Genomic DNA, 13,335 nt, shown 5'->3' on the forward strand with positions numbered 1-13,335 from the left:
GTCCTCTGCCTCAGCCACATCCTAACTCAATGGGGTTGCCTAATTGTTTATGAGTTTAATGCATGTTCCTGTCAGCAGTAGAATGTAGTCTTTGTCTATGTGTTTGTTTCCCACCTCTTTGTCCCATCCCAACGACACCCTGCATTCATTTACAGTGCCATGTCGGACACTATGATAATGGATGCTATAGCCTCATACCTGGTCCTCCCCAACCGCCTCACTATCCCCCTGGTGGCCGACCTGCACGTTGCGCAGCTTCGCTCCCCTCTCCCACGGGTAACCTTACTCACATTGTAAATCACCTGTCCTGAGAGTCACTGACTCACTGACTGACTGAAGCATTTACCAGACATAACAAATTGACTGATTGACAGAGATAAACGCTTAGCGTCAAATTGTCCTGAAACAGTGGACAGCAAAGGGTTCCTACTGTAGACTGTATTACTCATGCCTCTCTGTATGTCTGTCAGGGAGTGGTGCGTATTCACCTGTTGGAAGCTGAGGAGCTGACAGCCAAGGATACGGTCATTAAGGGGATAATAGACGGGAAGTCTGATCCGTACGCTGTGCTGCGTGTGGGCACACAGACCTTCACATCACACACCGTGGACAGCAACCTCAACCCACAGTGGAGAGAGATGTTTGAGGTGAGAGACAGAGACGGAGTGAGAGACGGAGTGAGAGACAGAGTAAGTGAGGTGAGCGAGAGATGGAGAGAGACGGAGAGAGACGGAGAGAACGAGGTGAGCGAGAGAGAGAGAGACAGAGATGGAGAGCGACAGAGAAAGAGGGAGAGAGGTGTTTGACAGAGGTGTTTGAGGTGTGAGAGAGAGAGAGAGGGAGTTAGAGAGAGGTGTTTGAGGTGAGAGAGAGAGAGAGTTAGAGAGAGATGTTTGAGGTGAGAGAGAGAGAGAGAGAGAGAGAGAGGGAGTTAGAGAGAGATGTTTGAGGTGAGAGAGTTAGAGAGAGATGTTTGAGGTGAGAGAGAGAGAGGGAGTTAGAGAGAGATGTTTGAGGTGAGAGAGAGAGAGAGGGAGTTAGAGAGAGATGTTTGAGGTGAGAGTTAGAGAGAGAGAGAGGGAGTTAGAGAGAGATGTTTGAGGTGAGAGAGCGAGAGAGAGAGAGAGAGGGAGTTAGAGAGAGATGTTTGAGTTGAGAGTTAGAGAGAGAGAGAGAGAGAGAGAGAGGGAGTTAGAGAGAGATGTTTGAGGTGAGAGAGAGAGAGAGAGAGGGAGTTAGAGAGAGATGGTTGAGGTGAGAGAGAAAGAGAGAGGGAGTTAGAGAGAGATGTTTGAGGTGAGAGAGAGAGAGAGAGAGAGAGGGAGTTAGCGAGAGATGTTTGAGGTGAGAGAGAGAGAGAGAGAGGGAGTTAGAGAGAGATGTTTGAGGTGAGAGAGAGAGAGAGGGAGTTAGAGAGAGATGTTTGAGGTGAGAGAGAGAGAGAGAGAAAGGCATGTCTCAGTGTCCTTTGTCTTGGCGTTAAACAGCTTGGTTTGTTTTACCTGCTTCTCTCAGCAGATTTCCACAAAAAGAGGGCCTGCATATTGCAGACATACCACTTTAGTGAACTATATATAAATATTTACAGAGATGGGAGCAGATCAGCATATTCTGGCTGTGTCCCAAATTGCACCCTATCCTATATAGTGCACTATGGGCCCTGGCAAAAAGAAATGGATTATTTAGGGAATAGTATTCCATTTCAGGTGCAGCATATTGTTACGGCAGGACGTATCCTGCAACACATTATGACCGACCAGCTGTTCCTCAGGCAGCGTGTTCTGCTTCTGCAGACAAAGGGGAAACTGTGGGTTTGGAGAGAGATGAGTGAGATGTAAAGAGATGTGCTGAATTGACCAAGCATCAGTGTTGGCTACTTATCTCTGCTGTGTCATGGGGACAAGAACAGTCTTGCACAAGGCTTAGAGTATATCTTATAGTATGGGCTTTAGGGCTGATGAGAGAAACACTGATGCTATGGGCTTTGACCATTGACTCTATTTGGATGTCTGTGTTACTGCTAATGTTACTATTGTGTCATCTGTGATTGTGATTACATGTGTTTGTCTGTGTATGTTTCTGTATGTGTGTCAGGTGATTGTCCATGAAGTGCCGGGTCAGGAGTTGGAGGTGGAGGTGTTTGATAAAGACCAGAACCAGGATGACTTCCTGGGCAGGTAGCACCCAACTCACTCCCTGGCTGTGTCTGTAGCACCCAACTCACTCCCAGGCTGTGTCTGTAATGCCCAACTCACTCCCTGGCTGTGTCTGTAGCGCCCAACTCACTCCCAGGCTGTGTCTGTAGCGCCCAACTCACTCCCTGGCTGTGTCTGTAATGCCCAACTCACTCCCTGGCCGTGTCTGTAGCGCCCAACTCACTCCCTGGCTGTGTCTGTAGCGCCCAACTCACTCCCAGGCTGTGTCTGTAATGCCCAACTCACTCCCTGGCTGTGTCTGTAGCGCCCAACTCACTCCCTGGCTGTGTCTGTAATGCCCAACTCACTCCCTGGCTGTGTCTGTAATGCCCAACTCACTCCCAGGCTGTGTCTGTAATGCCCAACTCACTCCCTGGCTGTGTCTGTAATGCCCAACTCACTCCCTGGCTGTGTCTGTAATGCCCAACTCACTCCCTGGCTGTGTCTGTAATGCCCAACTCACTCCCTGGCTGTGTCTGTAATGCCTAACTCACTCCCTGGCTGTGTCTGTAATGCCCAACTCACTCCCTGGCTGTGTCTGTAATGCCCAACTCACTCCCTGGCTGTGTCTGTAATGCCCAACTCACTCCCTGGCTGTATCTGTAATGCCCAACTCACTCCCTGGCTGTGTCTGTAGTGCCCAACTCACTCCCTGGCTGTGTCTGTAATGCCCAACTCACTCCCTGGCTGTGTCTGTAATGCCCAACTCACTCCCTGGCTGTGTCTGTAATGCCCAACTCACTCCCTGGCTGTGTCTGTAATGCCCAACTCACTCCCTGGCTGTGTCTGTAGTGCCCAACTCACTCCCTGGTGGGTCTGTAATGCCCAACTCACTCCCTGGCTGTGTCTGTAATGGCACCCCATTCCCTATTTAGTTTAATACCTTGGAGTTGCTCTAGTAAAAATTTATGCACTTAAGGAGTGCACATTGTTTTTGCCCTGGTACTAACACACTTCATGACACTAATCAAGTCACCAGGCATCAATTTGATGATCTCAATCAGGTGTATTAGTTGCGAGGGCAACAACTATAACGTGCACCCCTTTGAGTCCCCAGGACCAGGACTGGGAAACACTGCCCTATGTAGTACACAACTTTAGGCCAGATTCTCATGCCCTACTCTGGTCAAAAGTAGTGCACTATATAGGGAATAAGGTTCCATTTGGCATGCTCTCTCTGTGTTGGTCATTTCATTCGCTGTTACAAATTTACTGTGTACCACTGTATGTTGTAATGTACAGTTTACATGTTCCTTCTTCCTCTCTCTCTCTCTCTCTCTCTCTCTCTCTCTCTCTCTCTCTCTCTCTCTTTCTCTTTCTCTTTCTCTTTCTCTCTCTCTCTCTTTCTCTCTCTCTCTCTCTCTCTCTCTCTCTCTCTCTCTCTCTCTCTCTCTCTCTCTCTCTCTCTCTCTGTCTCTGTCTCTGTCTCTGTCTCTGTCTCTGTCTCTGTCTCTGTCTCTCTCTCTCTCTCTCTTTCTCTCTCTTTCTCTCTCTTTCTCTCTCTTTCTCTCTCTTTCTCTCTCTTTCTCTCTCTCTCTCTCTCTCTCTCTCTCTCTCTCTCTCTCTCTCTCTCAGGGTCAAAATGGATCTTGATGTCGTACACAGGGCCAGAGTTCTAGATGAGGTGAGTTACAAGCGCTCCTTCAACATATACAGTGCATTCGTCAAGTATTCAGACCCCTTCCTTTTTTCCACATTTTGTTACATTACAGCCTTACTCTGAAATCGATTGAATTATAGATTTATGACATTTTATAATTTCATAAAAATTAAAACAGAAATACATTATTTCAATAACTATTCAGACCTTTGTTATGAGACTCGAAGTTGAGGTCAGGTGCATCCTGTTTCCATTGGGAAAGGGGGATACCTAGTCAGTTGTACAACTGAATGCATTCAACTGAAATGTGTCTTCTGCATTTAACCCAACTGAATCAGAGAGGTGCGGGGGGCTGCCATAATCTCCATCCACGTCGATATCCACGTCACCTTGTCAGCTCGGGGATTCGATCCAGCAACCTTTCGGTTACTGGCCCCACTAGGCTACCTGCCGTCCCTTGAGATGTTTCTACAACTTGATTGGAGTCCACCTGTGGTAAATTTAATTGATTGGACATGATTTGGAAAGGCACACACCTGTCTATATAAGATCCCACAGTTGACAGTCATGAGGACAAAAGGATTGTCCGTAGAGCTCCGAGACAGGATTGTGTCGAGGCACAGATCTGGGGAAGGGTACCAAAACATTTGTGCAGCATTGAAGGTCCCAAAGAACAGTGGCCTTCATCATTCTTAAATGGAAGAAGTTTGGAACCACCAAGACTCTTCCTAGAGGTGGCCGCCCGGCCAAACTGAGTAATCGGAGGAGAAGGGCATTGGTCAGGGAGATGACCTAGAACCCGATGGTCACTCTGACAGCTCCAGAGTTCCTCTGTGGAGATGGGAGAACCTTCCAGAAGGACAACCAACTCTGCAGCACTCCATCAATCAGGCCTTTATGGTAGAGTGGCCAGACGGAAGCCACTCCTCAGTAAAAGGCACACGAGCGCCTGCTTGAAGTTTGCCAAAAGGCACCTAAAGGACTCTCAGACCATGAGAAACAATATTCTCTGGTCTGATGAAACCAAGATTGAACTCTTTGGCCTGAATGCCAATCATCATGTCTGGAGGAAACCTGGCACCATCCCTACAGTGACGCATGGTGGTGGCAGCATCATGCTGTGGGGATGTTTTTTAGGGACAGGGAGACTAGTCCAAATCGAGAGAAAGATGAATGGAGCAAAGTACAGAGAGATCCTTAATGAAAACCTGCTCCAAGGCGCTCAGGACCTCAGACTACGGTGAAGGTTCACCTTCCATCAGGACAACGACCCTAAGCATACAGCCAAGACAACACAGGAGTGGCTCCGGGGCAAGTCTCTGAATGTCATTGAGAGGCCCAGCCAGAGCCTGGACTTGATTCCGATCGAACATCTCTGGAGAGACCTGAAAATAGCTGTGCAGCGACGCTCCCCATCCAACCTGACAGAGCTTGAGACTATCTGCAGAGAAGAATGGGAGAAACTCCCCAAATACAGGTGTGCCAAACTTGTAGCGTCATACCCAAGATGACGCGAGGCTTTAATCGCTGGTGCTTCAACAAAGTACTGAGTAAAGGGTCTGAATCCTTATGTAAATGTGATATTTACATTTTTAATTTTTCCATTTGCAAAAATTTCTACCAACCTGTTTTTTTTTGTCATTATGTTATATTGTGTGTAGATTGATGAGGGGAATTTTTTTTTTTTTTTTTTTAGAATAAAGTTGTAACGTAACAAAATGTAGAAAAAGTCAAGGGTTCTGAATACTTTCCAAATGCTCTTCATCTTATGTACCTAAAGTGAGTCTGACATTCCAATAGATTCAATAAATGGTGATATACTTCCAATATTTAGAAGCAGCTTCTGGTCAATGAGCATTTTAACCTGTCTAGGCTGAGGGTGCCGCTAGCGGCACTCCCCCCCCACCCCCACTGAAAAGGCAGAGCCGCGAAATTCAAAAAAATGTTTTTTTTAAATATTTAACTTTCACACATTAAAGTCCAATACAGCTAATGAAAGACACAGATCTTGTGAATCCAGCCAACATGTCCGATTTTTAAAATGTTTTACAGGGAAGACACAATATGTAAAGATGTAAATCTATTACCTAAAAATACATTAGCATAATCCACCATCTTTTATTTGTCCACCAACACCAGTAGCTATCACCAATTCGGCTAAACTAAGATATTTATAGCCCCTAACCAAGAAAAAAACTCATCAGATGACAGTCTGATAACATATTTATGGTATGGGATAGGTTTTGTTAGAAAAATGTGCATATTTCAGGTAGATGGCATAGGTTACAATTGCACCCACCGTCACAAATGGACTAGAATAACTACATAGAGCAACGTGTTTACCTACTTACTAATCATCAAACATTTTGTAAAAATACACAGCATACACTAATCGAAAGACACAGATCCTGTGAATACAGACAATATTTCAGATTTTCTAAGTGTCTTACAGCGAAAACACAATAAATCGTTATATTAGCATAGCACATGTGCAAACTTTACCCCAGCATTAATTCTAGCCAAAGTGAGCGATAAAGTAAACATCGCCAAAATATATTATTTTTTCACTAACCTTCTCAGAATTCTTCAGATGACACCCCTGTAACATCACATTACAACATGCATATACAGTTTGTTCGAAAATGTGCATATTTAGCCACCAAAATCATGGTTAGACAATGTGAAATGTAGCCCAGCTGGTGAGAAAATGTCCGTGCGCCATATTAGACAGTGATCTACTCTTATACATAAATACTCATAAACGTGACTAAAAAATATAGGGTGGACATCGATTGATAGACAATTTAATTCTTAATACAATCGCGGAATTAAATTTTTTAAATTATCCTTACTTTTCAATACAGTTTGCGCCAAGCGAAGCTACGTCAAAGAACATGGCGTCCTAAGCCACTAACATTTTTCGACAGAAACACGATTTATCATAATAAAAATGTCCTACTTTGAGCTGTTCTTCCATCAGTATCTTGGGCAAAGGATCCTTTCTTGGGTCTAATCGTCTTTTGGTGGAAAGCTGTCCTCTTGCCATGTGGAAATGCCAACTGCGTTCAGCATGAACTGGAAGCGTGCCCGGCAATTCACAGCGTTTCAGAAATAAATGTCCCAAAATCGCACTAAACGGATATAAATTGCTATAAAACGCTTTAAATTAACTACCTTATGATGTTTTTAACTCCTATAACGAGTCTTAACATGACCGGAGAAAGATTACTCCCAACACTAATGCTTGGAACAGGTGCGGGTCGGTGTCCTCCACGCGCGTGACGCACCAACAAAAGAGTTGCTAGCTACAGGGTTTTTTAATTTATAGTGCCTGTGAACGCGCAATCGACCCCATTCAAATCGTCATCACGTAAAGGCATCCAGGGGAAGACGTAAGCAGTGTCCGTATACTCATAGCAATAACAGTGGCCTTTTAACTGACTCCAGATCAGGGGCCAAAATTTCTGAAATCTGACTCCATGTCAGGGAAATTGCTGTAGAATGGGTTCTGTTCCACTTAGAGACAAAATTTCAACTCCTATAGAAACTATAGACTGTTTTCTATCCAATAATAATAATAATAATATGCATATTGTACGATCAAGAATTTTGTGGGAAGCCGTTTCAAAAATTACACGATTAGCATAAATAGTGACAACAGCGCCCCCAGCCTCAACAGGTTAACATATACCAGCTGTTTTCTATATCTCGTGTAGAGAGTAAAAGCTCCATGCACTGAGCTGGAATGGCTACCCTGAGACATGGCTGTAGACTGGGTCAGAATGAAGGTTACCCTGGGACATGGCTGTAGACTGGGTCAGAATGAAGGCTACCCTGAGACATGGCTGTAGACTGGGTCAGAATGAAGGCTACCCTGAGACATGGCTGTAGACTGGGTCAGAATGAAGGCTACCCTGAGACATGGCTGTAGACTGGGTCAGAATGAAGGTTACCCTGAGACATGGCTGTAGACTGGGTCAGAATGAAGGCTACCCTGAGACATGGCTGTAGACTGGGTCAGAATGAAGGCTACCCTGAGACATGGCTGTAGACTGGGTCAGAATGAAGGCTACCCTGAGACATGGCTGTAGACTGGGTCAGAATGAAGGCTACCCTGAGACATGGCTGTAGACTGGTTTAGAATGAAGGCTACCCTGAGACATGGCTGTAGACTGGGTCATAATGAAGGTTACCCTGAGACATGGCTGTAGACTGGGTCAGAATGAAGGCTACCCTGAGACATGGCTGTAGACTGGGTCAGAATGAAGGCTACCCTGAGACATGGCTGTAGACTGGGTCAGAATGAAGGCTACCCTGAGATATGGCTGTAGACTGGGTCAGAATGAAGGCTACCCTGAGACATGGCTGTAGACTGGTTTAGAATGAAGGCTACCCTGAGACATGGCTGTAGACTGGGTCAGAATGAAGGTTACCCTGAGACATGGCTGTAGACTGGGTCAGAATGAAGGCTACCCTGAGACATGGCTGTAGACTGGGTCAGAATGAAGGCTACCCTGAGACATGGCTGTAGACTGGTTTAGAATGAAGGCTACCCTGAGACATGGCTGTAGACTGGGTCAGAATGAAGGTTACCCTGAGACATGGCTGTAGACTGGGTCAGAATGAAGGCTACCCTGAGACATGGCTGTAGACTGGGTCAGAATGAAGGCTACCCTGAGACATGGCTGTAGACTGGGTCAGAATGAAGGCTACCCTGAGACATGGCTGTAGACTGGGTCAGAATGAAGGCTACCCTGAGACATGGCTGTAGACTGGGTCAGAATGAAGGCTACCCTGAGACATGGCTGTAGACTGGGTCAGAATGAAGGCTGAATCTGGTAATTCCTTCAAACAGCAAGTGTCATGCAGACCCCATGTACCTCCCTCCTCGTGGTCTCCTGCTGGCTCAGTCTGTACTCACCGTTTCACCACAATAACTTTACACCCCTCTATGACTCTCAGTGGTTTAGTGCATTTCACCACAATAACATTACCCTCCTCGCTGACTCAATGGTTTATTCCATTTCACAACAATAACGTTACGCCCCTCTATGATTCTCAATGGTTTAGTCAGAGGATAGTAAATGTGCATGTTTAAGATCAACTACATGTCAGTTGGGCTATATCCAGTGGAGGCTGCTGAGGGGAGGGTGGCTCATAATAATGGCTGGAATGGAGTCAATGGAATGGTATCAACCACATGGAAACCCTGTGTGTTGGATGTGTTTGATACCATTCCATTGACTCCATTCCAGCCATTATTATGAGCCGTCCTCCCCTCAGCAGCCTCCACTGGCTGTATCATATTTATGTGGTTTCTGAAATGTTAAAACATCCTTTCAGTTGTGACGGTCTGGTGCACTGCTCAGCCTCACTACAATTCTCAAACACGTACCGTCTCTCTTTAACCCCCCCACCCCTTTTCTCTCCTAGTGGTTGAAGCTGAAGGATGTTACATCAGGCAGTATTCACCTCCGTCTGGAGTGGCTCTCTCTGCTGTCCTCTGCTGACCGACTCAGTGAGGTGTGTCCACAGCGCAATAGTTTGTAAACAAAGATGCTGTGTAAATATTGAGCTGTATCATTCTGCCTTCAAGCACTCATCAGTATTTAACTTTTTTGCTTTGACCAGGTAAATCATATTCATAAACCTCAAACACCCTTCTCTGTTTCCCCCTGTGATCAGGTTATCCAGAGGAACCGGAATATGACTTGTAAGACTGGAGACCCTCCATCTGCAGCCATCCTGTCTGTCTACCTGGACCGCGCTCAGGACCTGCCTGTGAGTACTGACTGACTGTGGCCATGTTCCAGGATGTCTTTAGTGCAGTCGTACTGCACAGATGATCAGATCTCACCATGCCTAGGGAATTGTCTAACTTCTCAGGAACTGCTGTAAAGATGACCTGGAACGCAACCTGATCTTATATCAGTGTAATGTGTTGTCTTTCAGAGGAAGAAGGGTAATAAGGACCCCAGCCCCATGGTGCAGCTGTCTGTACAGGACACAACCAAGGAGAGTAGGGTAGGAATTCACCACCACACACTCTCAGAGAGCCTGACTAACCATTCTATCTAACCTAACTAGTATCTCATATGTTCCATCACATATAGTGGATAACGTCTTCCCTCTTGTCCCTAGACTTGTTATGGGATCAGAGGGCCTTACTGTTAACATTCTACCTCACCTATAATATAATCATAATATAATGATCATTATATTCTAACCTAGCTCTGTATATTTCATCATAAATATATCCTCGTCTCTGCCATCTCTAGATCTGTTATCTGACCTCTGACCCTGTGTGGGAAGATGCCTTCACCTTCTATATCCAGGACCCTCGCAAACAGGAACTCGATATTCATGTAAAAAATCTTATTACAAGCATACTTTCTCTTGTCTGTTAAAGTGTTACAGAAATCCTGTTGTTGCTGTGGTTACTGACACATACTCCCTACTGTTATTTATTCCCATTTCCTTATCCACCTGTCAATCATACCAACACTGCTCTTTAGCTTTCCCTCCTCCTCCTCTTCATCTTCCTCCTCTTCCCCTTCACCTCCACCCCTTCCCCCTCCCCCTCCTCTTCCCCTTCACCTCCACCTCTTCCTCCTACCTCTCCTCTTCCCCTTCACCCTCCACCTCTTAACCCTCCACCTCTTCCTTCTCTCCCCCTCCTCCTCCTCTTCCCCTTCACCCTCCTCCACCTCTTCCTCCTCCCTCTCCTCTTCGCCTTGACCCTCTTCCACCTCATCCTCCTCCCTCTCCTCTTCGCCTTCACCCTCTTCCACCTCATCCTCCTCCCCCACCTCTTCCCCTTCACCCTCTTCCACCTCATCCTCCTCCCCCACCTCTTCCCCTTCACCCTTCACCCTTAACCCTCCACCTCTTCCTCCTCCCCCTCCTGTCCTCCTTCACCCTCCTCCTGCTCCTCCTCCTCCCTCTCTCCCAGGTGAAGGATGATGACCGGGCTCTGTCTCTTGGAAGTCTGACCATCCCACTGACCCGTCTGCTGGCTAGTCCTGACCTCAGCATGGATCAGTGGTTCCAGCTGGACATCTCTGGCCGCATCTATATCAATGCTGTTCTGAGGGTGGGTGGGGACACCCCCCCGGGTGGGGACACCCCCCCCACACACACACACACACACACACACACACACACACACACACACACACACACACACACACACACACACACACACACACACACACACACACACACACACACACAGGCATGCACGGAAGCACCGCCGCGCATACAAAAAACACCCACAGTTGCACATAGAATGCAAACACACACCTGCATGCATGGAGACACACACACACACACATACACACACAGAAACACAGAGATACAGAACACACAGACACACACAGAACACAGGCACACGGTTATGGCATAACCTGTCCTAATGTTTTTCGTTCTGACTAAGCATCTCCCTCTCTTCTCTCTCCTGTGTTATAGGTTCTGTATCTAAATGAGGATGCCTCTCTTGCCAGCCCCGTATCTCCTCACCCCCCAAGCCCAGGGGCAGGCCACGGAGACGGGGGTACCACATCAGAGGTAGCCCCCAGGGAAGTGGGTGGAGCCCCCAAACCTGTACCCACCCGACCCCAACAGACCACCCCTGACTCGGACTTCGCTAGTGAGGTGAGTCCGCTAACCGACACACACACACACACACACACACACACACACACACACACACACACACACACACACACACACACACACACACACACACACACACACACACACACACACACACACACGCTCCTCTCACCGTATGGTGTGCTGCATATCCACCTGGCGGAGGCCAGTAACCTGATAGCCAAGGATAATGTATTGTATAGTGTACTCTCTCCATATTTCTCATCCTCCCTCTCTCTACCCATCCCTCCCCCTCTCTAGGGAGTGCTGCGTATCCACCTGGTGGAGGCCAGTAACCTGATAGCCAAGGATAACTTCATAGGGGGCATGGTGAAGGGGAAGAGTGACCCCTACGTCAAGATCAGGGTGGCAGGAGTCACCTTCCGCAGCCACACCATCAAAGAGAACCTGAACCCCTCCTGGAACGAACTCTACGAGGTAGAATAAACAGAGGGAATATATGAAGCAGCTGTGCTGGATATCCACAGTATTTTCAGTACATGGTGTCTCCGGACACTGCAGATCTATGCTCTCATACTGTAAACAATAATGAGGGGATTATTCATTCATTAATGCAGAATTTAGACCTATTAAAGATTGTTGTGGAAAACGTCAAGCACCTCTGTGTCCTCAGATTATCTTAACCCAGTTGCCTGGTCAGGAGATCCAGTTTGAGCTGTTTGATAAAGATCTGGACCAGGATGACTTCTTGGGGAGGTGAGGTTCTGACCAGATAACATGGTGCCTCAAAACAAGTCAGAATCATTCTGCTGAATACATTTATGTTTTGTTTGTTACAGGTTCAAGTTAAACCTGCGAGACATTATCAGCACACAGTTCACTGATGAGGTAACATCTAACTATTCACTATAAGTGATTGTTTTTCTGACAGATTTAGCTGTGTTTTCTGTATGGCCAGTGGTAGAGCTATGCCTCCAAAATATGTCTCTCTTACATTATTGTAATGGTACTCTGATAATCTGATGGTACTCTGATAATCTAATGGTACTCTGATCATCTGATGGTACTCTGGTAATCTGATGGTACTCTGATAATCTATCTGGTGGTACTCTGATAATCTATCTGGTGGTACTCTGATAATCTGATGGTGGTACTCTGGTAATCTGATGGTACTCTGGTAATCTGATGGTACTCTGGTAATCTGATGGTACTCTGGTAATCTGATGGTACTCTGGTAATCTGATGGTACTCTGGTAATCTGATGATACTCTGGTAATCTGATGATACTCTGGTAATCTGATGGTACTCTGGTAATCTGATGGTACTCTGGTAATCTGATGATACTCTGGTAATCTGATGGTACTCTGGTAATCTGATGGTACTCTGGTAATCTGATGGTACTCTGGTAATCTGATGATACTCTGGTAATCTGATGGTACTCTGGTAATCTGATGGTACTCTGGTAATCTGATGGTACTCTGGTAATCTGATGATACTCTGGTAATCTGATGATACTCTGGTAATCTGATGGTACTCTGGTAATCTGATGGTACTCTGGTAATCTGATGGTACTCTGGTAATCTGATGGTACTCTGGTAATCTGATGGTACTCTGGTAATCTGATGGTACTCTGGTAATCTGATGGTACTCTGGTAATCTGATGATACTCTGGTAATCTGATGATACTCTGGTAATCTGATGGTACTCTGGTAATCTGATGGTACTCTGGTAATCATGTGTCTGTTTCTATCACAGTGGTACACTCTGAATGATGTGAAGTCAGGTCGGGTTCACCTGGTCATGGAGTGGCTCCCCACGGTCTCAGAGTCTGCCAGACTAAATCAGGTTAGCTTCCCCTGTTCTCTTCCTTGCTTTCTCCCCCTCTCTCTTTCTCTCTCCCACCTCTCTCTCTTTCTCTCTCCCTCC

At 46.4% G+C, this 13,335-nt stretch overlaps 1 protein-coding gene across 3 annotated transcripts in view; it reads left to right on the forward strand.

Annotated features, from left to right (window-relative positions):
* LOC129829689 (extended synaptotagmin-1-like) overlaps nt 1-13,335 on the forward strand; it is a 48,496-nt gene that overhangs the window by 15,283 nt on the left and 19,878 nt on the right. For all 3 annotated transcript variants that reach the window (XM_055891547.1, XM_055891546.1, XM_055891548.1), the window contains exons 8-21: nt 156-276; nt 471-647; nt 2,095-2,177; nt 3,771-3,819; nt 9,229-9,318; nt 9,481-9,576; nt 9,748-9,819; nt 10,074-10,160; nt 10,748-10,888; nt 11,263-11,448; nt 11,710-11,886; nt 12,083-12,165; nt 12,249-12,297; nt 13,165-13,254. In XM_055891547.1, the coding sequence (XP_055747522.1) occupies nt 156-276; nt 471-647; nt 2,095-2,177; nt 3,771-3,819; nt 9,229-9,318; nt 9,481-9,576; nt 9,748-9,819; nt 10,074-10,160; nt 10,748-10,888; nt 11,263-11,448; nt 11,710-11,886; nt 12,083-12,165; nt 12,249-12,297; nt 13,165-13,254 (1,501 nt within the window). The remainder of the gene's footprint in view (nt 1-155; nt 277-470; nt 648-2,094; nt 2,178-3,770; nt 3,820-9,228; nt 9,319-9,480; nt 9,577-9,747; nt 9,820-10,073; nt 10,161-10,747; nt 10,889-11,262; nt 11,449-11,709; nt 11,887-12,082; nt 12,166-12,248; nt 12,298-13,164; nt 13,255-13,335) is intronic.

The sequence above is a fragment of the Salvelinus fontinalis genome, chromosome 31 (assembly GCF_029448725.1).
Source record: "Salvelinus fontinalis isolate EN_2023a chromosome 31, ASM2944872v1, whole genome shotgun sequence".
In the NCBI taxonomy this organism is placed as follows: domain Eukaryota; kingdom Metazoa; phylum Chordata; class Actinopteri; order Salmoniformes; family Salmonidae; genus Salvelinus; species Salvelinus fontinalis.